The sequence below is a fragment of the Patagioenas fasciata genome, chromosome 2, assembly GCF_037038585.1.
Source record: "Patagioenas fasciata isolate bPatFas1 chromosome 2, bPatFas1.hap1, whole genome shotgun sequence".
NCBI classification, from domain to species: Eukaryota; Metazoa; Chordata; class Aves; order Columbiformes; family Columbidae; genus Patagioenas; species Patagioenas fasciata.
The window spans coordinates 140,547,648-140,573,370 of record NC_092521.1 but is presented as its reverse complement, the minus strand read 5'-3'; the positions used below and the strand labels follow the sequence as shown (position 1 = coordinate 140,573,370).

The following is a 25,723-nucleotide window of genomic DNA, read 5'->3' as shown; positions in this document are numbered from 1 at the left end:
TTAGGAAATACTTAAAGCCTCTCATGTTAGGGTTAAACACACTTCATCTCTCATGCAGCACAACTTTGTTTTCCTCACAGACCTTTCCAGACTTTTAACACTTGTACTAGCAGATACCATACCTAACTCTTTGGAGTATACACTGATAGGATTAAGCAAGTGTTTTCTTGACCTACCCTAAATGTTTACTTTAATTACATTTCGATATATTTGGACTGTCTGGGCCACTGCTTTGATTTACTAATTGCTTCCCTTTCCTGGTCTGTGACTAAGAAGAACTTTAAGAATTACTTAAGCCAAACTGATTAATTTAGCTCAAAGTATTAGGAGTGTGAGTAAGAAAGAATTAAATTTTGTGAATAATTGAGAACTTCTTGGTAGCAGAGAAACTTTTTTCTTTCTTTTTCTCATTGAGGGGAAGTTCCTTTCTTCCCTGTATTTAAAAACACATAGGTTCTTATAGCTGTCTGGATAGGTTGAACCGACTGTTGTCATGCTGCTGTGCACAATAAAAGGAATGATCTGGTGTTCCTGCTAACTGAACTCTTTGCATCTCCTCTCCTCTTTTTCTTCTTTCTCTCTCTTCCCTCTTTTTAATAGCTAATGTGATGGTAATGGGAGGGGGATGGTTCATGATTATGGGACTAAAGAAAACGAAAATACTGCAGAAAGGACATTAATAGTAGTAATAGACTCTGGAGTGATATAAGGCATTGTACAGAAATCCATATGAAGACAAGATTGGTCTGTGCTAATAACTGCCAAGCTTTTTCTGTGCTATGTGGAGAGAAGTCTGTTTGATTGCTCTGAAGTGTTGCCTTCATGTTGTGAAACTGCGATGGGCAGCACTGGTGATTTGGCACCTCACGTGTTAGAGAGTATATCTACACACATTGCAGTATGTGATATAGAGATTAAATTTACATTGAGTGGACAATTACGTTAGCCTGGTACAGCATTGCATTGTGGAAAATTACTGCTACCTGTCTAAGAAAGCTCCTCTGATGGAATTTTTGAGCTATCTTTCGGTGCTCTCCAGTTCACTACTTTTCTACAACATACAGATTTGCAAGATAACATCTTTGCTGCCCTGTGGGCAGGGCTTCTCTGTCAAAGCTATCCACACACTTACAGCTTTCCTGTAGCTGGCAGGTTATTGGCTTTTTGTTTGTTTGTTTTTATTTCCTACTGTCTTCTACTTAACTATGGAAGAGAAGGTTTGTTCCCTTGACACCTGTTGGATTTCTTTCTCTGAACTAGGCTGAATTCCTTCGTTTCAACTCTTTTCATGATCGTGGCGCACTTAGGCTGTATATCAAAATGAAAACACTCTTTCTTCTTTAGGAAGAGTATACTTCTAAATTCTTTAGATCTGGGGCTGTCCGTACACTTGAGGGGGAAAAAAAACCTGACTTGTGAACAACCACTCCTATGAAGTTGAGTCTGACTACACAGAGAAGATCAGTGTGCTGCATTTCAACAAGGATGACCAGATACTTGTTCTGTCCTTTAATCCTTTAAAATAGTTTAAAATAAAGAAATAAAAGAAAATAAAGAAAAAAATTAAGTTTGAAAATGTACTTGCTTCACAGGCTTCTCTTCTCAGTGTACTTTCTATCTCTGGACAATCTAGTTTTATTTTGAAAGGAATTGGCACGCCTACTTAGCTGACCATGTGTAATCAGCCTTGCTTACAGTTGTAATCAACAAGTGCAATTATAAGATTGTTGAATTGTATATCTGTTGCTTTTAAGGGAATTTCCATTTGTTTTGCATCAGTTTAGCCTGAATCAATTTAATTGAAAGGAGGTTTTTGCCACATATCTAAGAGAACAGAATGCATCTTACATGTTTGGATTTCGTTGTAGTGGTTTATCATGGTTAACCCTTCATTACTTTATTGACAGGAATTGCAGGTAAGCCCTAATATTTTGTTTTGATAAAGTTGTGTTAGGTGTTACTCATGACAGCAATAGCTGTTATCTGTAAGACATTTCATAAAAAAGCATATGATTAACCAAACCTATATGCTAAGTATATGAAAAAAATATTTCATGTTGAGTTGTACTTTCAGAATTGATATTTTGACATCAGCTTATCCTGCGGCTCCAATTTGGTAACACTGATTTCAGAGATGATAAAGGATACCCCCTTTCATGAAAAATTGCTTTTTTCCTTATTCATAGTATTTTTTTTTTCTAATTTCTGTCTACTTGGGGTTTACTATGGAAAGTAAAAGACCCTGTTAGAAGTATTAATAATTTTACCATTGTTTGTCATCCAATCTAATTACGGAAGTGTACTTAGGTCATGCAGATGGTTTTTATTTCTTTCTGTTATCCTTTAAAGTGCCTGAATTCATCAATGTTGTGGTTTTTCTTTTCCAGGGGTAAATTGTTTTTTAAAGAAAGTATTAGTGGATTTTTTTTTTTTTCTGCTTTAAATGTGACCTTACAACTTCTTTTGTTTTGCATTATTGCAAGAAATAATAAGAACATCCAATTTTAACTTCTGCAACCTATACTGTTTCTCCTTCTTTTCCTTTATGAACTTAACAGTTCTACTCAGGTTTTTCTCGAGTCTCTGAAGTACTCAGCCTTACATCTGTCAGGATACTCTTAGCAGAGGTCTAGTGTGGTGTGCTCTGCATTATTTTGAATGAGGTGCCTTTTCTTCATATCTTCAGTCTGCTTGTGCAAAGGGTTGGCTCATAACTGATTACTGGCTGGGAAAAGCTTGAGGAATATTCATTTTCCAACTCATTGAGAGGAAGGCGAAAGTGTTTTATGAAAACTCAGGTTTTCTTCTGTGATCTACATTGTTCAAATCTTAATCTAATCTTACATGAGAAAAACGATGGCCAGAGACCACTGTCAATGTGAGTAGACTTGTGTTCACAGCTTCTGTGTGGTACCAGAGACTCAGTTTATTCTATAATTTGAAAGTGTGACAACTGAAGCAGGTTATTCAGATTCAGGACAGTGCTCTTCAGGTCTATACTTCAGTTATGTGTCAGGTCAGTATTTTGCATCCTAATGCTGTATAAGCTTTTTAAAACAAGTGCGAGTGCTCTCTGGTATTTACATCTCTCAGCTTTCAAATACTTCAGAACATTATTTCTATCAAGAAGAGCAGCTGTTTCAAAGAAAATGGGAGGACAGAAAGAAGGTCCAGCCGTTCAGACTGCATTGTTTTGGAGAGAGTGCCTATCGTATTGTACATTGAAATGTAACTAAATTTTACAAGAAGGCCTTTCTAATCTTAAACTTGCTAAGAAAAATCATGTAAGAGAAGATACCTAAATGCACAAGGGTAAATTTAAATACATGAGAATTCTACTCTTAGTCAGCATCTATACAAATTATAAATGAATGTAAATAGACAAGGCATTAGGCCTTTATGCTTCAATCTGTTGTATAAGGGCTGTATTTGTGGACGGAATTTAATTCATTGTTTATGCTTAGACATTTCAAGCCATATTTAGTGATCTTTTAAACAATTTTCTGAATTTCTGTGCGTAACTTTTTAACTGGCTTTATTTAAAATCCGTAATCTTTATAAGTCAAATTTCATACTTGTATAAGCTTCACAAATAATTATTTCTGTTGCTGGTTAATTTCAGATAAATTAATAGCTAATCATTAGCTAACAGTTAACAGAAATCAATAGCTAATCTGTGTAAACCAGATGTCTATAGATGGTTTTTCTAATATGTGTGAAAAACCTGACGATGTTTTTTAACGTCATTTTTTTAGAACAGTACAATTTTTTCATATTAGATAATTGTTATTATGAAGATTAAAAGCATACATTTGTTTATTTGGAAAAATCGTTAAGGAGATGTGGATAATGCTTTACATCAGTAAGTTGAGAGATAAATGCTTTTTGTCTACTCAACTGTATTTGTTCAGCTTTTTAGAGCCTTTATGAGATGATCCATATTTACAAAAAACAGCTTTTAACAAATTGCCAACTTCATTTGCTATGCTCAAATGAAAAAGAAAACACAAGTTATTGTTTATCTAAGATGTCGTTGCTAAGATAATTTTGTTAGCCTGGTGTCATATTTTTACACAGTGTTCTCCTTCTGTCCCTTGGAAAAAATTCCTTTAAGTATATTCCAGTGAATTTCTTTACTTTAAAATTTCATGAAGTTTTACCTACTGTATGTGCTGTCATCTGGAAGTGTAATGGAGTGTCTGTAAGAAATGTCACATACATGCACATCATGCACATCTTCTAAAGCAATATTATACAGCTGGGGCTGGCTGTGTGCTCTAAGAGGTGGTAGGGAATGCTTTTTCCTGTAATTCTGGTGTATCCTTTGAAGTTAAGTAGTGTCTGTGGTGTTCAATATTCCATTCTCCAACAAATGCTGTCAGATCCTGATACTCCTAATGAGTATATAAGAATGTGGTATATTTTTTTGTGTGGAAATTCAATTTTTGGTTCCTTTATAGTGAAAAGGACATATCTACCCAGTAATATAAAGGTGAAAAAGACTTTTTATAAAGGCATTTTGGAACCTGGATAGTTTGTTGAGGGATTTAAATAAAACCTTCTGATACCAAACTTATTTCCGTTATCTAAAACCTGAGAATCTGATAGCGTTTTTCTATAATTACGTTGTATAAAATCGAAATGAACAGACAGTGTTTTTTCTGTTTAGCAGTAAAAAGCCTATGTTTTGGGGAAAGAATTATTAACCAACACTATGCTGTTCAGTTTTCCAAATGTGGAAGAAAACAAATCTGTGCCTGAGGGGCTGTAGTTCAAGTAGGTTAGTTTTAAACAATAAAAGAGGAATAAAAAAGAATACTAACAAAGCACCTACAACTCTTTTTAGCATAGGGAGTTGTCCTGTATACTGCTTTTGTTTTACAAATAAATACTGTTATTTAGAGTAGGTTATTATTTCTTGCTTTTGTTTCAAATAGGAAAATATAGCAGAGGAGTGATTATTCTTTTTCTTACGGAGTATATTAAAAGATAAGACTGTTATCTTGTATTTGATTGAAGCATTTCCATTGAAGTGGTTTCCAAACAGCTATTGTGTAACTTAATTATGTGATGTCATAGGTACAAGTTTTGTTTAAAATATGGGTACAAGAGGAAACCGGAACATCAATTCCAATTTGAGTGTATGTATTAGTGCTTCATAAATGAGCAGATAATTTTAAAACACTTATCTATAATTATAAATCATCATTTTAATTATTGTTGTCAATGATTGGTAAACTCATTTAAACAAGACTTCTAAATAAATACCTGGAAGACCTTTTAAAGCAACTATTTAATAGTACTGTTCTTGACATGTTCGACTTAAAATAAGTTGTTGTCAATTGAACATTAAAGCTCTACAAAAAAATAATCAGGAGTTACTCGACTTTCTGAAACTTCAGAAAACATATAGATCAATCATATTTCCAAATACATGGATACATGATAGTATCTTTCTTTTCCCTAGAAAGGAGAGAAGTAAGATAAATTGATGCAGCTCCTCCACAAAGCTTGAAACAAATGGGCTATATCAAGAGTTTTGCATTTTCTTCTTTTGTTCAAGGTTTGAGGATTATTTTGTTTGGTCAGCTTTTTTTTGTTTGTTTGTTTGTTTGTTTTTTTTTTTAAGAAAATTGGAGGTGGGGGAAAGCCAAACAAACACAGAGATGAAAGATCACTTCTTGATATAGCAAAGATATAAAGAGATGGGCATATTCCAGTGGTGTAAATATCGATATCTTTGTAAGTAAAGGTAACTAGCGTATCTGTCACTTCTGCAAGTAATTGCGTTGAAGTTCAGTTTTCCAGAAGACAGTCACTTGTTCTAGCAATGACTGCAAACTGACTTTTTCTCGCCTTTTCCCCTCTCTCCTGCTTCTGTTTCAGTTCTCTAAATGAATGTGCTTTGGAGAAAAAGTGTGAAAACTAATAGAATGCAGTCCTGATAGTTCTCAAATTATTTTGCATGTTTTAGGTCGCAGAAACAGTAGTTTCAAGTTAATTAACAGATTCAGTGATATTATAACTTGACAGCAAGAATGTTGCAAAATTTTTGCTCTTCTAGAAAATAGAACTTCTCAAGAAAATGGAAACGAAAAAAAAAAAAGGTAAAATTATTAGTCTGTGTAATTAAGCTTCGTGGTTGACTTGTTTCTCTTTATAATCATATTTTGATTTACTACTGTTTCTTTTTGTCTGGCAGTTCCCTTTTTATTACTGCCAGCTTTCCAGAAAATTAAATAATTATCTCAGAGATATATTTTGAACAGTGGTGATATGTACCATTTAAGGTATTCACTTTGATCTGTGTTGAATGAGTGTGCCATCTGGTGTCTATAGAACTGTCCTTACCTTAATTTAACATAATTTTGTGCCTCTGTGGTGCCATTAGTAGAATATTTTTTTGCCTTTCAACAAGCAAAGGAAGTCAAAGCCATTTTTCTGCAACTGGCTTGATTGTAACTTTTTGATGGGTAAAGAATGTTTGTAACATTGAACTCTTAATAAGAATTGAATGACATCATGGATTGAAAATTGCAGTCTTAGCAAAATGATAATGGTTTGTATTTGACATGAGAGAGATCACGTTGTCTGTACAGTTTCAACCTGTGTGGCTTTTTTTCCTCAGGCTTTTGAAAATCTAAGATTTGCATTTATACACGCTCTTGCTAGTTAGTGCAGTGTTTTTATTAGGTTACTTTTTTGGTAGTAGTGGAAATTTTCCTATTCTGTTTTCTGAGAGTGTTCTGCTCTGCCGATGTTTCCTATCAGCATCATCTTCTGTTTTGTAGTAATTAAATTGCTCCTTGCCATGACCTCTTAGTTTGGAATTCCATAGCATTCTAATTCCATAGCATTCTAATATTTCCCGGTTTTGGTGTGGTGTTTTGTTTTGTTGTTGTTTTGTCTTTAGATTCTCATTGACAAGCATATGGTAAGGGCTGCGCGAGTGACTGCATTAGGGTTAGAAAGTTTTAGATATGTGTGGTGTGTATCGATGAACCATAGTTTGATAAAAGGTAAAATTGTGGAAGTTTATTCTGAGTTTTAGTGTGTCAACTCGAAGGTGATGTAAGATAAAAATGAAAATTCCTTAAGAATTTAGACATGAAACAGAATTAAAACATGGTTGCAATCTTATAGTCGCCTCCTTCACTGTATTTCATGTAGCTGTGTGTCTTTCCAGAGCAGTCACTGTAGCTGCAGGTCTGTCAGGGAAACAAAACCAAAATATGTGCTATTTCAGAGAAGAAATGTGAGATTTACAGATCTACAAAAATCAAAGCATCTCAAGTTCTTCGCATTTGTTCTTCTGATAATCACAATACAAACCATTTATTCTCAAATTAAAATGCATACCTTCCTAATGACATCATGTGCCCCCAAACTCCAGGAGCACTCGGAGTACTGACTGAATTTCCTGTGGTCACCTTTACAAAGAGGAGTAGTACTTCTCAGTGCCAGCACTTCTAGTGGTATCAGAAGCTCAGTGCCAAAAAGAGGAACCCTGTTTATAGGGTAGTATTGTTTCTGTGACATCCAAGAGGTATAGAATAACCAGCGTAAGGATTATCTTTCCTGTTAGGAGAAGCGGGACAAATCAACGTAGTGAAACCTCTGAATTTGCATAGAACGGCAAAAGTAGATGTGCTGGGCCTTTGCTGCCTTTGTGTGCATTGGTAAACGAATTCTAATCAGTTAACATATTAAGCAAAGGAGAAATTGGGAGAAGTGCTTTCTACTGTGATGTTTGAAATAGTTGGCAGAATTCATATGGCTTTTTCAAGTGACTGGGACTCTCTTAAGTTCTGTTAAATAGCATTGTGCTTTGACACCTCTTGGGTTTACATTCATTTTCTCAAATAACTTTTTGAAATTACCATGCAGAAATCACCATAGATTTTCTGAGAAACAGTGACTAGCAGATCAAGTTCAAAACCACACCAGTTCACCTTATGTAGAGTGGAATTGAACCATTGCCACTGATGACAGATGCTTTCAGTATTTCATATTCTTTTCCATTTCTTTGTGATAAGGATAACTCCTGTATATCGTCTTGTATAAAAGCAATGAAATAGGCAACAGTATAAATTTTATCTTCCAGGAGCACTTCAGTAAATGTTAAATATTAAACAGGATAATATTCTTAAGACTCTTGGGAATTGCCTCTCCCCTTTTGGTCTGTTGATGGGTTCTGGATTGCGTTGCTTTTCCTTTTCTTCCAGCTGACAAAACAAAACTTCTCGAAGAGAATGTTCAGCCTTCTGTTGCTGTCTTTGGATGAAGTGGTTTAAAGCACGTCTTCCAGAGGCATAGCAGTGTGGCTTGGTGGCGGCCGTGGTGGTTTGGGGTTACTTGAGCACTCATGGTGCTGCTTTCACACTTGGAAACTGACATATCAACTTCTTGCATCTGTGAGTGATGGCGAACAGATTGTTTCCTTTGCGGCTTTGCTGCTTTGTTTCCTTTGCCATTTTGCAAACAGTCTGTTGCCTTTCAGAGAGTGTCGGATTCATCCTAGGCTTTATTTGTTCCTTGCACTTCTTTCATTTATTTCATCTATGGAATTTATTTTTCTGAGAATGTTCAAAATCTCGCAGTCAGTGCATTATCTATTCTTTTTCATTTTAGATGTGTTTCTTATTTTGTCCTGTTGTTACTGGAACATATAAACAACTTGAATATGAAATGTGAGCATTCACTTTTAGCTTTTCCAAGTCCAAAATGGAGACTCCTGCTTCAGACTTTCTTCATCTTCTTTTGGCTTGACAGTTTGATCACATTGTTGGTCACATTTTCCCTCAGCATTTTTAATTCCGTTTCAGACATTTTTTTTAACTGTCTGATTTTTTTTTTCCAAGTGTCTTGAGTACAACCCTTCCTTCCGTGAGCTGGAGTCACATGATCCCCACACCTCTACTGATTTCTTATCTATGTAGCTTTTAAAAATGTCATCTCGCATCACTCATGCGTTTGATCCACGTCATGTATGTCTAATCCACATCTGGCTGTGTTTTGTTCTGGGCGGAGTTGTCGGTTCAAATGGTAGATATTTTAGAGGATATCTGCTTTTTGTGGTGAAACAAAAAAACACTGGGATAGCACTGGCATTAATGGGGATTTTGCTTGGGTACTGGTAACCTGATGTTCTGCTTTCTTGATTTACTGTTTGAGCACTTTGGAAGTGCAGGGGCAAATTTCACAAAACTGACCTGCTCAGTTTTGTGATAGAAAGAAGTCCTAAACTGAAGGTATGTCTATAGTATTGAATTGCTAAGTGTTTTGATTAAAAATCACTGCCTTTGTATGCATCTTATACTGGCTTAACATATTTGTTTCCAAATAACTTCTGAATATGAACAAATTTATTTCTGTTCTAGTACTTATTATTTGACATATATAATAATACTGTTCCTTTAAGCTTTTCTGTGTAAAGAAATCTTAAATTTTAAATAGTTTATGACACGTATGTGCAGCTCTAATATTTGATGCTTATAATCTCTAATGTTCTGATTTTGAGCCCACTAATGAGAGAAATTATTCAAAGCATTGTAAAATACAAATACAGTACTTTGAGACAAAGAGCAACAAAAAATACTGGGAAAAGTAGTCCAGGTTTATCTGATTCTTTTCTGTGAACCTGTAAGGTAACTGTAGTGAAGGCATATATAAAATAACAAATGCCTGCTTAATGGAAGGTTATTGTTGAAAATCACAGAATATTCTGCTTTAAATTGTGAAACTGGTGTTATTTTCTATTGTGAATGCTGGCAATAGTATGATATTTCTGAACAGAAGTTATTATTGCAAATATGTTTCAGTGTGGAAATCAGTTTGGAAAAACATTAATGTAAAATTATGTTACTTTAAAAGCATATCAATTGTCCTACAAATGTGTATGTCAAAGGTTTTGATTTTAATGTCCGTTTTCTAGTGATCGTGAAACAGATTCAAGTATGCTTGAAGGTTTAGAAATTTAATAGAACCATAACATGAGTATAATTTAATGTGACAGTCTTTGTCATATGCAACACACATTATATAGCAGACAGATGAAAACCAGTATTTTCTTGACAAAGGTGAATAAATTATTTATAATCTTGTCTACCCCTTTTACTGAAGTTTAAATATTATTCCTTACTTCTTAGAATGTAGCTATTAACTTGTAATGTTTTCCACTTAGGGTAAAAAAAAATTAATTGTTATCTATATTTCCAAATTATCAGTTTTCACTATGGCATTACTGTGACCGTACAAAACGTGCATTGTTGTCTCTTGCTGCTTGAAAATGGAGAATGAGAACCAAACACTGCATATATTGGCATGCACTTTTACACCTACTTCTTTTTAATCTTTACACAGCTGCATTCAACAGGGTCTACGTGACTGAAAATTGTCAAAGTTTATAAGTGTTCCTAGGGCTAATGCCAGAGGTTGAAAGTAGTAAAATCGGTAGTTAATGTGCTGATGTCTGATCAGACTTTTTTCACCTAGAGTTAATATACAGTGACCTTGGGTTGCATAACATGTAGGTGACATGTAGCCCATGTTATATTAATACTTCTAATATTATATTGATAAATTCAATTACTTGTAATAGTAGTTTCTCCCAGATATGGACCCTTAGGTATCTACTGTATGGCTTGTGGAAGGTAGAACACCACAGTTATGACTGTATTATTAAATGTGTAGTAAATAGGAAATGTGGAAGAGAATCTCAGCTGTAATTAAAGCATTCTAAAGAGGCACAAAATAGACTAGTGTTCTCCATTCTACTACCTTGCTTTCTGCTACAAAGTTAAGTCTGCATGAGTGGAAAGGTATAGATGTGTTGAAGTGGCAGGTTTATTTACAGTGTAACTATATTTAAATGTAAACTATATTTAAATAAAATAGTTTAAAACAGTGAACAGGCCTGAAACTAGTATAATTCCTCTTCAAAGAGCACCCTGAACAGGAGAAATGTATTACTAGCTTCTTTGGAATTGGATTTACAGCAGCTTGTGATTCTCAGCTGGCTTAAGATTTTGATCAGTTTTTCACTTCATCTGGGATGAACACTAGCCTCTTCAACAAAATTTTTAAGAAATCCTTAAAGTAGGCATTATTTTCTTACCATATGACAAATGACTTCCTAAGATTATTATTTCCTCCCAGAAAAACAAGCTTTTAAATATTTATTTATTCATTTTATTGGTGTCAAAGTATGAGACATTGGAGGAGAGAGTGTGCTATTGTCAGCTTGTGGCAGTTATTTAACACATGCAGGTTATAGAGCTGCCATTTCAGAGATAAAAACGTGGTGACTGAAACTGAACTCGTGTGTGTTGCATGTAGTTACTTAGAGCTGCTTGTAAACCTTTGGTGTTTGTTGTTACAGTTCATAGAAACCTCTTTGCCTTGACACTGTTGGTATTTAGATTTTTTTAGCCAACAGCACTGAAATAATTTCCATTTTTGTATTACGCATTCCATCTGTGTACCAGTTATACGTTGGTATATGCTACAGCTTTATGAGCATCTACCATATATCCATTATATTCAGTTTGAAAGCTTTATTTTTTTATTACTCCTCTGTCCTGGTTTCAGCTGGGGTAGAGTTAATTCTCTTCCTAGTGGCTGGTGTAGTGCTGCATTTTGGATTTAGGATGATAATAATGTTGATAACACAGGGATGTTGTAGTTACTGCTGAGCAGTGCTCACACAGCTTTTCTGCTCCTCACACCAGCCCCGCCAGCGAGGGGGCTGGGGAGTGCACAAGAAGTTGGGAGGGGACACAGCTGGCACAGATGACCTCAACTGACCAAAGGAATGCTCCATACCATATGAGGTCATGCTCACTATAAACTAGAGAGGAAACTGTCCAGGGAACAGCTGTAAGCTGGGCATGGGTCAGCAGGTATTGAGCAATTGCATTGTGCGTCACCCATTTTGTATATTCTTTTATTGTTATTACTATTATTTTGCCTTTATTTTTAGCCCTATAAAACTGTCTTATCTCAGTCCATGAGTTTTACCTTTTTTTTCCCCTTATTATCTCCCCCATCCCACTGGGCAGGGGAGAGTGAGCACATGGCTATGTGATGTTCAGCTGCCTGCTGGGTTTAACCACAACATCCTCAAAACCTATAAGAATTATCTTCTGTTTCTGTTTTTTTGAAGTTTTCTAATTTTTTTTTTTTTTTAAATGTGATCACTTGGTTTATAAATAAAGCACTTCTATGTGCTTAAGGAATTTACTGTAATATACTGTTCATATAAATTCTCAAATTATACATTTTAGTATTTGGAAGTTTCTGCGAAGTCTGTAAGACATTTCTAATTCTGGCAATGGTCTTTATTAAAGTAAAGCTTCACGTACTCAGATCAACACATATGTTTATATATCCTTTTTAACTAGTTCTGTAAAATTATATTCAGGATCTGAAGCTGTTGTTCTTTGTTATTGTAGTTGTCTTGCAGTGGTTCTGTAGTTAATGCTTTAAATTATTTCCTGTGTTATGTTTTTGTTGTTGTTATGAATAATAGATAAATAGCAAAACCATTTTCTTATCTAATATTGAATTTTGAACATATTTTCTTTTAGAGAACTAGAGGACGAAAACGAAGCTTTGTGCCTGAAGAAGAGAAACCTGAGGTTGGAATATAGTGTTTTGTTTGTTTATTTTTTTGTGAAACTGTTTAAAAGCAAACTTTAGTCTGAAGTGTTACTTTCAGTGCTATAATTGAAAATATTTGCTTTCCTTCCCTTCTTTCCCCGCCATTCCTTTCTTTTGTCTTCTGCTGTGACAGGAACGGATTCCCAGAGAAAGAAGACAACGGCAGTCTGTTCTACAAAAGAAGCCCAAGTCAGAGGACTTAAGGACTGAATGTGCTACGTGCAAAGGGACTGGAGACAATGAAAATCTAGTCAGGTAGGTTTGATGCTCTGACCTTACAAGAAATAACCTAACAGGTTTCGTCTTCATCAGTTTGTTATCGTGCTTATAATGAAGAAAATGTGCTTTTGGAAAAAAAACCCAAAACAAAACACCAAACAAACAAACAAAAAAAACCCAGAAAAACTTATTTAGGGGAAACAATACATCAGAAATATTGACTTAATTCATTTATTGATCTACCAAACATATATACACTGTGGATTAAGATGTAAATAACTGAGACAATCTGTTTTTCTAACACAAGAGACTTTATTTTCTCGTCAGAGTGAATTATCAATGTTTTAGAGCAGGTGAGAAAGATAAACGAGCAATTTAATGATATTAAAGCTACAGGAGCATCCTAAACATAATTAAATTAGCATCATTAACAATTTTATGAGCTGAAATCTGGATTATGAGGAATTTTTGTTTTTAAAAATCCATTAATGCTTCATCCAGTAATGGAGATCATAAAGGGGTTTGACAATCATGTTTCTTACCTGAAACAGAAGAGGGGAAAAAAAAATTATTTTGAATGTTTTTTTTAGTAGGTGCAGAAATCTAATTAAAGTGTAGAATAGCTACCATTAAATAGCCACTGTTGACTACAGCTTCTGCTGATTTCGACTTTATAGCTGTCATTGTGGCCTATTTGCGAAGCTATTGAAACTACTCACAATTCTTGTAAGAAGAATAACGGAGCTTAGTTACCAGAAAGCAGATTTTAATTGAATCTACTGAGCTTTCATTAAAATGATCCTGTAGTAAGTTCAGATAAAAACGGTGATGTATATGGGTCCTGTATACTTCAACTAGATTTTTTCTGGACAAGGTCTCATCTTTAGCTTAGATATAATTATTGTTTTTAACTGGAAGGATTATTCCAAAATACAACTTTTAATTTATTTCAAGGAACCAGAGTTATGAGAAAAGTTGGAATCAATTATATAGAAGCAACACACAGCTTTAGAATGAGGGTATGTCCCAGGTACAGATGTCTCGTATTCAGAGTAGCTGATTTCACTATCAATTACAGCATATGTTTTACTGTAGAAGTTGATACAGAAGTTGTGCCAGTTTGTATTTTTATTTCCAAATTGGAGGCAGAGTGCCTGTACGAGCTCATCAATAACTGTGTGACTCACTTACACTGCCACTGGGCGCTCCTGGGTCCTGCTCAGTTCCAGACTGTGAAATAGTGGTGGGAGGTTACAGCGATTGCTGATACAGCCAAACTGCTGAAAGCTGGTGGCAAGAGGTTTTAACTGCCCTCAACAAGATAAAGGGCTTTCTTCAGCCCTGTTGTTTGCAAGAAGATGCAGGAAGACCATTTTGTTATGGGAAGGAATCCTGGGAATGACATATACTGTGTTTTACTGCGAAAAAAGGCAGTGGATTAGTTTCTTCCTCAGAGTTTTTCTAGAAGTGTTAAATACCACATTTGAGGACATTAAAGATAAGGTGAGGAAATGCCCTTAAGATCTGTATGTTTAAGTTGCAGTTAAAAATATGGTAGAAAATTAGTGGTATATCTTGTTAGCTACATAAAAGATTTTGTTAGTAATTTAGATGGGCCAAAAATAAGCATACTACGTGCCAAAGCTCAGCATCTTCTCTCATAAACCACCCTCTTAATTAGGCTTGGAAACAGAATAGTAAACCTGCATAGGAGAAAAAGAGATTCTTATGTTCTAATCCTTTGTTCATAGTACTCTGAAAAATATTTTCTTAAATATTCTGCCTTATGATGTATTTAAAACTTGCTTTTCTTCAGATAATTCCTATAAATTACTGCAATTTTATCCAAGTTAGGTGACCACTGCTTCTAAAGTTCTACAGCAGCTTATTTTTTATAATTACTAAAGAAGGGTAAAGTAGTTAGTAAATTTGATATTTTTTAAGTTGGTTTGTTTTTCTTAAAACTGTATTTCTTTTCATTAGAGTAAAATCGGGGACTGTAATAAGATGCTGGCTACCAGACAGGCAAAGCTGTGTAGGGCTATGATCCACAGAGCATTACTATGTCAGAGAAAGTTTTCAGGATCCTTTTTTCTCTTATCACAAAGAGAAGCAGCCTTCTTCCTGCACTGCTTTTTTCTCCTGCCTGTACCATCAGGCAGGACCCCTTTGTGGTAGAAACAAAAGTGGTTTTTCTCGATATCCATTTTGTTTGGCGCTGTTATTGGAGACAAAACTGTATCAGAAAACAGTGATCTTGGTCATCATCTTTGCTCTTCACTCACCAACAGTTTTGTAATTACTGGATTTTATTTTCACCCTTTCCTACCCATCTGCAACTAAGAAAAGGGAAGTTTGTGGAGAGCTTATAGAAGAGATTTTTCTGGATGTGAAAGCTGATTGCCAAGTAAAATGGAAATATGCAACTGTTGAAACTGCAGATTTGAGGAATAATCTTGATAAGCCTTCTAACTTTTCCTGCTGTTTGTTGCCTCAAACAGGGCTGGTTACATGACTCTTGAACAATCTGCTCTTTTAAAAAAAGTAGGTTTTTCTAAAAATTTATGTCTCTCACTTTGGAATTGCTAACTGAGTAAGTGTTAGAGGAAGATAAGCAACTATTTCTTACTTCAAAGAACGCAGCAGAGTATTTAATAATGAATCTGAAACAAAAAAGTTAAATAATTGAACTAGTTATTACTGTTTGACTAGTGGAGATTCAGGCTTTTTAATCTCCATATTAGCTGCTTGTGTGCAGCACTGAATCACGGAGGGATTATTTGTGATATATGCAGTGTCTTTACTTAACCTGTTGTTCATATGGTTTAAAACCTTTAAATATAATAATTGCCTGTGAAAGGATTTAAAATTGTTCCTAAAAAAGCACGTTTAATTCTGGTAAATTATAATGTTTTATTAGTTGGCTGAAGTTTACCTTAGTGACTGTAGTTTTGTATCAAAAAAAGTGATTCAAGTTAGAATATCACCTTTGTCTAAAAGATATTGACATGTTCCATACTTTTTAATGTGGTAATACTTGCCATATGTATGTATTACAGACCTGCCAAGTCAGTGCTTTTTTAACCACTGTTGTCAGATTCTATGAGTAGACCACTTCGGTATAGTAGCTATACTACTTTACACCAGAACTGAAAGTTTAGATTTTGAGGTTACGTCAGCAAAAAGAATCAGTCTTGTGATCCTTTTCTGTTTTACTTATTTTATTTTTTTTTTTAGAATTTACAATTAATTTATTTTTTAAATTCCTTTATCTACATCTACGTAAGTTTTATTGACCAAAATACTTATGCAGTTTTAACTTTTTACAAGATCAGTGAGTGACAAAGTCAAGGTTTACAAGATTAGTTGAACAGTGAAAAGTTAATTGAAAACATTTACTCAAGTGAGTCAAAGTCTGATGTTTAACCTTGATAAATGACAATAAGGAAGCAATATCTATAATTAGAGCAAAGTGTGGATTTTAAATGTCTTTTTACTTGAACTGTAATTTGAATTTTGAGAGGAATAATAGTGAAGATGGAGAGGGTTTAATATTTTATATTTGATGCAGATAGGTTTGATGTAAACCATGGAGACACAACAGTTTTTTGAAGAGGTAAGAGTTCAGTGAAAGGAGTTACAATGTACAATTGAAACTAAAGTGTAGCAATATCAGGGGGTACCTATAGAACAGTATCCTACTTAAGGAGTTATCAAATATTGAAAATATTTGCTTGAAATTGAAAACATCTTTTGAAATATGGGAGTTCCTAAAGACTGATGTGAAAGATATATTTTCTAACAAACTCAGAAAATAAGTTTAAAATATATTTGTTTTTAGAGGTGACCGCTACTGTTTGGTTTAGAAAAGATTTGTGTAATGATGCTTTGCATTTGTTTCACTTTGTGAATCTTTTAAAGTTGTAGATAGTTTATATATTCAATAGATTTCCTCAGTGCTTTATTAGAGTCTTGCAGGCATCACTTAGAATGAATAGATCTTTCAAAGGATCAAAGGATGTACTTGATTCATAAGTATCTCCTAAAACTCATTAATATGCAAATCTTTAAAAATAGTTCCGTAATAGCAACCTTTAAAACTTAAACATAGGTAGTGGAAGCATGGATAAGCAAGTGTGTTTCAGGTGGCTCAATATGCAATGAGTAAAGCTTGCCCTCACACAGAAGTGCTTCTAGCACAGTATGAATGTCTATTCTGTTTTGGTAAAAGAAATAAAAAGAGATTAATTGTGTACTTCATTTTAATATGTACAACAGTTTTTAAAGAAGAAAAGAATGCACAAGCTAATCTAGGTTAAAATCTTCCAATGGAAGACTTCTTAATTACTTCACTTCTAAAGAAGTGGCAACTGCTCAAAAAAGTCCAGTTCTCAACTGCTGCTATTACAAAAAAAACCCAAAAGGATTCAGTTCTGGGCTTCAGTATGTGCTTGGGTTATATTTAGGAATATAGTGCTTTAGATAAAATGGATATCTCAATGCTAGATTGGAGATAAACAGAGCAAAATTGGAATATCATTTATGTATGGGGCAAAATAATGTTTGTCCAAGTTAAAGAAATCTCAGAAAAAGCATTGTATTTCTTCAATCCACAATTTAGAGCAAGCATATATTAATATATTCTTTTATAGTTTTGTGTGTTGGATTTTTATGCTTTCTTGTCAGTTAAGTTAGAATTTTCCATTTTGTTTGATTTGCAGCAACTGAGGCAAAATTATTACTTCAGCATTACAGAGAAGGTAAAACAGAGTAAGATCATGTGTTTGAAAGAATATAGAATAGAATTTTTTGAAAACATAGATTTGAATGCTGATTATGAAGTGTTCAGAAAGCATAACCCTGCAAAACAAGTTACCAAGCATGTATATAAGTAGTATTTCTTTTTAATGCAGATGATTACTAGGAAATAAGCAACTGTGAAAGTATTTATTTTTCCAAATATACTAAATCTCACATTTCAAGCAAGTGTAATGTTCTGCATGTGCAGTTGCTGTATGAAGGCAGGACTGAAAGGAGAGGGTTGAGAGCAGGAAGGGAGAAAGAAGAAAACATATGCAATGTCATATTTACTAAATGAAAAAACCTCTTGAGTAAAATTGACTATAAGGTTTGTCATGACTTTGAGTCATCAAATCATACTATAACTGAAAATCTTTATAATGTATGCAACACCCGTAATTCTGGTGCTACAAATGTATTTATCAAATTTAAGACAATTTATACTGCATAAATGATTGAGCCTTTAGCTGCACAAAGTGACCTACTTTAATTCTGGTTTTGACAGGCTGGTTCTAGACAGGCTTTTCTGAATCCTGGAAATTTTCTCTCTGAACCGTTGCTCACTTTGTTTTCTTTATTGCATTTGTCTTAGATAGGTTCATCTTTGTGTTTTTATTTCCCATATTTCCATGCAGAAGGGCATGCCAGCCTTCATGTTAAGGATTTCTTCCTTAGCTGCTAATTTTGAAGCTCTACATGAGCTGAGCTGAAGTTTATTCCAGAACAAGCATGTCGATTATTAATTACTTTAAATGCACTGTAACAAAATTAACAATCCATGATAGTAATTGAAAGGCTGTGATTTACAGTACTTTTAGAAGTTTTAGGGTGCTAATGTAGAGATTAATCACAAGGAAAATGTTAGTTGATTCAGCCACAATTTGCAGCAGTCCTATGTTTTACAGAGGATTACAATTGCATTATTTTATTGTAATGAACTATGTGAATGAAAGGAAACTTAACATTCAGTTGTGTAGTTTATTTCTGCTGTATAATTTACAGGCATTAATTCTGCATATTCATTTTTCTAATTGCTTAAGTTACCTGTTAGATCATTTTTCCTGTCATTTACCTCATTTTATTGCCTTCTGAAAAGTGTTTGTTTTTCTGCAAGATAGCAGGATATACATACCATGACAAATGCACATTTTTATTTGCCGAGGATTTCATTCAAACTGAATTACCTATTCTGCATTGCATTTTACTGTAAAATACCACCTATTTTTCATTTTCAGTAAACTCATGTGCTAAGGAAGACAATAAAAAAAGCTGTAGACATGGTTTAGCTCTTGCGAAGTACCTAAAGATCAGGCATAGGGCTGGTGGCAAGACTCACACTGCCGGTATTTGGGGTTTCTCTGGAAGCAAAGTGTAAGTCACCTTTGTATTTGGGCTACCCTGCTGCCTGAACATTTGAAGTTGTACTGTGAAAAGTCCGTGGCAGACCCTTGAATTTTCTTTTAATGAGGCACCAGTTTATTCACCTACTACCTAAAGGATTTCTTTAGGACTTTTGTCTGTTATTTTCCTGAAATGAGACAGCAGAATCTGAATTGAAGACTAAAATATTTTCCCCCCTGACTGTTTTGCTGGTAAACTCTTATGGAAATTGAAGCCATTGGAAGAATAGAAGCTCAGGTCTTTGGTTACTAGTTTTGAGTTCCAGCTCTGGTTTGGTTCTTGATAATGTGTGATCTTGAAGGAACAATCTTAGAGGTGGTCTCTGTAGGAGTGACCCAAAACTGAAATTATGGAGGTATTGCAATGATTAAATGACACTTATTTCCATTCAATTCTGCATTATCAGACTTGGGGGAGCCAGGCTGGGAAATAAGCGCAGGACCATCTGTTATTTTTGTGTAAAGCTTAGCATTGAGTCTTCAATTTGAAAAAAAGAGCAAAACTGCATCAAAGGTTATTCTGCCTACTGGTGCTTTCTAATGAAGTACAGATATAAGGATTATTATGGTTTTTTTTGGTCCCCCAGAGAAAAAGGTAGGATTTCTGTGAATTTACTTTTTTTTTTTTTATATATATATTTAATGTTATTTGCTGTTAAAACATTGTGAATAACTGGAATTTAAGTATCTAAAATAGAGGAAGAAATGCATGTTTGTGGGGGTAAGAGGCCTGTGCACCCATTAAACGTTTTTCTTTACATGGACTGTGTAGTGACCTTTCAGTCAAACCTCCTTGAAGTCCATCATTAGATCTTTTTACTGTTTCAGACCAGTGACTCCCAGGTTCTTGTATACTGGGCTTTAATCTGCAGAATATTTGTGAACAGTAGAAGTTCATGAACTCTTCAGGTACAAGTTTGGTTCCAGTGTTTAATTGTCAGAAGTTCTGAGTTAAAGTCTGCTGATTGAGAATCCTGTGTACCAGTGTCATCAACTTCAGAAGTATTGTAACAAGATAACCCCTTGTAACTAAATGTTTCAGGCAATAATTTCTACAGGATTACTAGTTTTCAACTAGCAAGTAGTAGTTTAGCTTTCGATCAGTGAATTTTAAAAAATACAGTTATTCCTTTCTCTCCTTCAGTTACAGCTGCTCAATCAAGTTTGTACTGCAGTCATGGATTTGTACATTACAGCAGTTGTCATTTGTTCCCAACACAGCTATGTATTTCAGGATTTATATATTATTTTTCTGGCTGCCTTAGGAAGTGCATAAGAGACCTTCACACCTTTTAGTCTTCTATAACTCCTAGGATTCAGAGGAATTTATAAAACAAAAATAATGGTGACAAGGATGTCTTAATTATCTTTCCTATAAGTAATGAGTGAGTTCTTTAGAGTGGTCATTGAGTGGGGTGCCTCTTCAGAAGATTAAAATTACTTTAATGAAACATAATCCAGAGAATATGAAAACAGATCACCTGTGATGGAAGAGGCGAGGCTAATGATGTGTCAAATGATTTCCCAGTTTGGTTACCAGCAACAGGTTAAGGCTGCAAAAATATCTATCTTTATGTGGTCAGTAGATCCTTATTTTTGTGGGCATTCTTAAGAATTTTTTTCTTACAACATCAAAATTGCACCAAGTAATACAATTCAGTTGGTGTTTGAATATGTCAGATACTCCATCATTCTGGCCAAACTACTTCAGTCACTTCCAGTGCAGCAACGGTATCACATCAGATGATTTCATAGAATAGCGTACTCAGAAAAGAAATGTCAAATTCTTTAGCAATTCAGTGTTTTGCATCGTTAAGCTGAGCCATTGCTACAGAAGCCACGAAACTGAAATTTATACTTTGGAAATTTATAACCTGACAATGTTCATGTTCAGGTATTAAAATAGTGTGGTAGAAGACCACAGCAGAAGACAATAAGCATTTAAATGCTGTGTTGCAGCATCAGTTTGGATTTGTCATGATTAGTTACTTAGTTTTGAGAAGAAAGGCTGCGGAAAGGAAATGCAAGAAAAAAATATCCTGTTTTCTTCAACCGTATCTAAAACCTTTTAGCAGAGACAAATGTGGGTCTGTTCCCTTTTTCGTATCAGTGGTTGTAACAATGCAAAGGTCAAGTGTAAATTAATTTGCAGTTCTTTGATTAACTGGCAGAACTGATTTTACCTTCCACCCACCCCACACTGTCAGTTAAAGTACAATAATGCTGTTGTATTGCATGTGTACTTACTGTTGAGGAACAGGGAAAATAAATTCCTCTAATTCTGACTTTGAGATCTGATGTGATGCCATACTAGGGAAATATGCAGTAAAGTATAAGCTGACATTGGAATATAGCATAGTAACTGACTTTTACCATTGCACATAAACAGAGTAATTATTCTAAATCATAGCATCACTTTCAGCTGGATAACCACTAAAATCACTGCACTGTGGTTTCCTGAAAATGCCACAATCCTTCAACTGCCAAATTAAGCCCAGGGAGAACAACCATCAGTAGTGACTGCACAGTTATATAGAGGGATGAGCCCTGAACCAAGTGAAAAGATGTTCTGGAAGAACAGTAACCTTTCCCATGATGTGCACATTTTCCATTACATTTCTGACACAAAATGCTGTGAAATGATTTAATGGTGACATTTTGTTTTGCTGACTTTTCCTTTTCTTGTTAAAAAGAAACAAAAGTGAGGTTAGGAAAGCAGAGGGAGGGTGGCCAAGCATTTGAATTCTAATGCAAAAATTTCTATTCTCTTTTAAAACCGAAAGCCATTCTGGATATACATTGTTTCTGACTTTGGATTTTGCTGGTTTTAGGAAATGTACAAGTGTCCAGCATCGATATTGAAAACCTCTTTATGTAGGGTTAATTTTTGTTGTTGCTTTGCAGTAATTGCATACCAAGTATGGTGATTCAGTAAAGCATCCTTTCTAACTGGCAATCACAGAGACTGTACACATCAGCTATACAGCACAGCACATGCAGTACACTTATTTCTGCTTCTCATTTTTGATGTATATTACAAGAAGCAATTGTAGAAGGGAGCAAAGCATGAGCAGACATAATAGGCTGAAAGGTCACCACTTGTCACTTGGAAAAGGATAAATTTTTATGGAGTGCAAAAACAGAAAGCTGCTACCCATTGATGTCATACAGGAGCTTGTCTGCATCTAAAGTAATACATATAAGAGTCCCTGGACAGAAAAATTACATATCTAAGGTGTGGTTCATGCATACTTTGGCACCTTTTGATTTCCTGTTTCAGAACTGATGAAAAGACTTGCATGTTTCTAGCACAATGTACAGTTTTATCTTTGAATAACACAGCTTTTGCTTTTGCTTTCTTAAGGATATGTGAAGTTTTCTTGGCACTTCATTTATTTTATCATTCTCTCATCCAGTTTTAATGTGTTGGATGACAGTTGCTGTCATTAGAAGTCATTCTGTTTACCTCAGGGGCATCTGAGTAAAATATTTTGGTTTGTAATCACTAGAAATTAAAATAGAGTTTCAGTTGTACAGTAACTTACTTGAGAGAAAATATATGTGTGTTGGAACATGTTTGCTGTGACATTATGTATTGGCTGGCCAAGAAAGCATGCTGGCTTTGACAGATTCAAAATAATCTTCCGGGCAGAGAACCTTGATTTGTTCAACTGAAATCTAAAATCAAAATCACATATGTAATTAAATATTTGTAGCTAAAAGTGAACACAGACAACTAACTCCCTGCTTTTCTTGAGAGCTAATGTGTACAAACGGGTTTTAAGTGTAGGATGTGTCTTATGGAAATTGTGTGGCATCTGATAGCACCTTCAGAACTTTATGAAAACTTCAGCATCCCACATATGCTAAGACAGTTTTGATGAGGTGTTTGTGGTTTTGAGAGGAAGCTGAAATGGTTGTGGTAGCCAAAGGTGAATACAGTACCAATACTTAAAAGTTGAAGTATCTCTCGGTTTTAGCTTGAGTAGATAGAGGTAAATACAAGTATAATTCAGTGACAGTAGTGGACTGATAGCTAATTTAGTAAATTCTAAAAAATAATGTTCAAATAAAGCCTAAAATAATTGTAAAAATCCTAACGGCAGTAACCTAAACGATAGAATTTGTTGACATTTATTTGGCCATAATATGTAAACAGTCTTTTCGGAGCTGTTTCTTACAAAAAGCTATTAAAAATCAAATAGATGTGAGGAAATTGTTTTGGCAGCCTTTAGTTGTTTGCAAACAATTTAATACAGCAATAAAAGCTAGCAATAGCAGCACCAAAATTGCATAGCAGAAACTTGATTATAATTTGGTAAGAAAATATTGTATGAATAAAAGTGCACACTTCAGTGTAAACTGCAGACAAGGTTTATCCTTGGGTTTAAAAATCTCATAAATTTGAAGAGCTTTTTAAAGTGTTCTGGTTACTAAAAGTTGGAGACAAATTATGCCTGGTGCTGATGTTGCTACCTAGGGAAATAGAGGAGAGGAGTTAAATCGCCTATTCTATAAGCATGCCTGTATTAAGCCTTCCTAGGCCTCAGAACACAAGTCCCTTTGGACCTTGCGATATGGACTGCTCGTTTAAGTATTCCCGTCTGCTCAGCGATCCAGGTGAATAAAACATTAAAGAGAATGGATGAGGCTGCTGCCTGCATTTTTGCATCTAAGGGAAAGCATGCCGATTAGCACAGCTAAAAACTTGTGGTTTAAGCCTGGTGAAAGGCAATTAAAAAAAAAAAAAGATAATTTTAAACGCTGTCTGTATGAAGTTTTGTAGTCCATTGAAACTGAATTTGACTGTCGTTTACTTTCTAGGGCTGTTTTTGAGCTAATGCCGTCTATCTGAATTTGCTGTCCTTTAACTTTTGTATAGAAACTCAGGCTACATGAGGAGGTGTGTGGAAGAGTTTTCTGGAAGTGAAGTGTGGTTTATTATGAATACTTATGGAACTAGACATTAAGTCGGTGCAGCTGAATACGTAACTGGTATAGTCGACAAGAATCTCTGCAAGTCCAAGGCAATTTTTTTTAATAGCATCAGCTGGTTTTGAGACATTTAGGATATTTAAATTATATTTCTATTTAAATTAATTATATTTTTTAAGTATTTTGAGAAAAATCTGCAAATATGGAAATGCTGCTCAAGAGGGAGCTTCTGGGGAACTAAGAAATGAGACAGAAGAAGGGGTAAATAGGCAGAAAGGAATGTAAATTTGTAATGAATAGAGGAGAAATCAGCTTTCAAATTGTGTAAACCTCAAAGTAGTGAACAAAGATCTGAAATTATATATGGAGGCAAGAAGAAATCCAGTCTAGAATCCGTTTGGGACATAACTTGATTATGTAGGAATTGAGAAAAGGAAAGATGAAGCTATTTGCAGATGGTACAAAGCGTGACCAGAAATTCAGCCCTGAAAAGGAATAGTTGATTTGGAACATGTTCAGAAAGAATAACAAATGGGATTGAGTAACAGCATGAGAAGTTGTGGCAAGGATAATCTTATTTACAAACCTGTTTGCTTCGGTACTGAAGACGACTTTGTAATAAATGACAGGAAACGAGAGCAACTTTTAGATTTTTCTGACTTGATGAAGACCTTTTGTAACTGTCAATGTGTGAGTCTGTGGAGGGATGTTAAGAAAAGCACTTGAGGAAAAAAAATGTCCTTTTTTGAAAGCAAATATAACATCTGTTAAGATTTTACGTTTGCATGAGCAAAATCAGTGATGCTAGTTTTGGTCCAATTGTGTGACATGAGTCAGTCCAGTAATATTTAAATGAACTTTTTCTAATTCTGGAGAGGTTGTGCAAGTACTGTTATGTAAAAAGTGGGAAAACAGCAGATTATTATCTTAAAATACAGAACAAATGAAAATTTAAAAAGTAGCATTACTTTGTAACCAGTCTTAGTAAAAATTGTTTAAATTTACATAAAAACAGCCTGTCATCTGCTGGTACCTACTGACAGTTCTTTTAATAACACTTGCTGTGAAAAAGAGATAAGAAAACCAGCGGGCTTTTGAAACTCCAGTGGCAATCTTAGTTTTTCACATTAGAGAACAATAAGTAAACTGCGGGACTTCAATTTTCTTTAATTCTGAAAGACTTGTCTAAGCCATTTCTGCTTTTATTAAAAGCAGAGTCACAGAATAGTTGAGATAGGAAGAGATCTCATGAGCTGCTCAAGTCCCCACCCCCCTTACTCAAAACAAGGTCAGATATATCAGAGCAGTATCTGTTTGGCTTTTGACTGTCTCCAAGGACAGAAATCTCTGCAACCTCTCTGGGCAGCTTGTTCTGTTGTTTGTCCCTCCTCACAGTAAAAAAGATTCTTCGTATGTTTAAAATAAAAATTCCTTTATTTCAATTTTTGCTTATTGCCTCTTGTCCTTTCACTGTGCAGCACTAAGAAGTCTGGCTCTGTTTTCTTTCACCGTCAAGTATTTATACACATTAAGAAGATTCTCACTGAGCCTTCTCTTTTCCAGACCAAATAATCCCAGCCCTCTCAGGCTCCCCCTGTATGACAGATGCTTCAGTCCCTGAATCATCTTCATTGTCCCTTTGCTGGACTCACTCCAGTGACTCTGGTTTTGTACTGGAGAGCCCCGAATTGGATGCAGTGCTACAGATG

At 34.8% G+C, this 25,723-nt stretch overlaps 1 protein-coding gene across 1 annotated transcript in view; it reads left to right on the top strand.

The window, feature by feature from the left end:
• The window catches only part of PHF14 (PHD finger protein 14), a 162,537-nt gene that overhangs the window by 57,861 nt on the left and 78,953 nt on the right, over window positions 1-25,723 (top strand). The window contains 2 exon segments of the mRNA XM_065830884.2: window positions 12,588-12,638; window positions 12,794-12,915. Of these exon segments, the coding sequence (XP_065686956.2) occupies window positions 12,588-12,638; window positions 12,794-12,915 (173 nt within the window).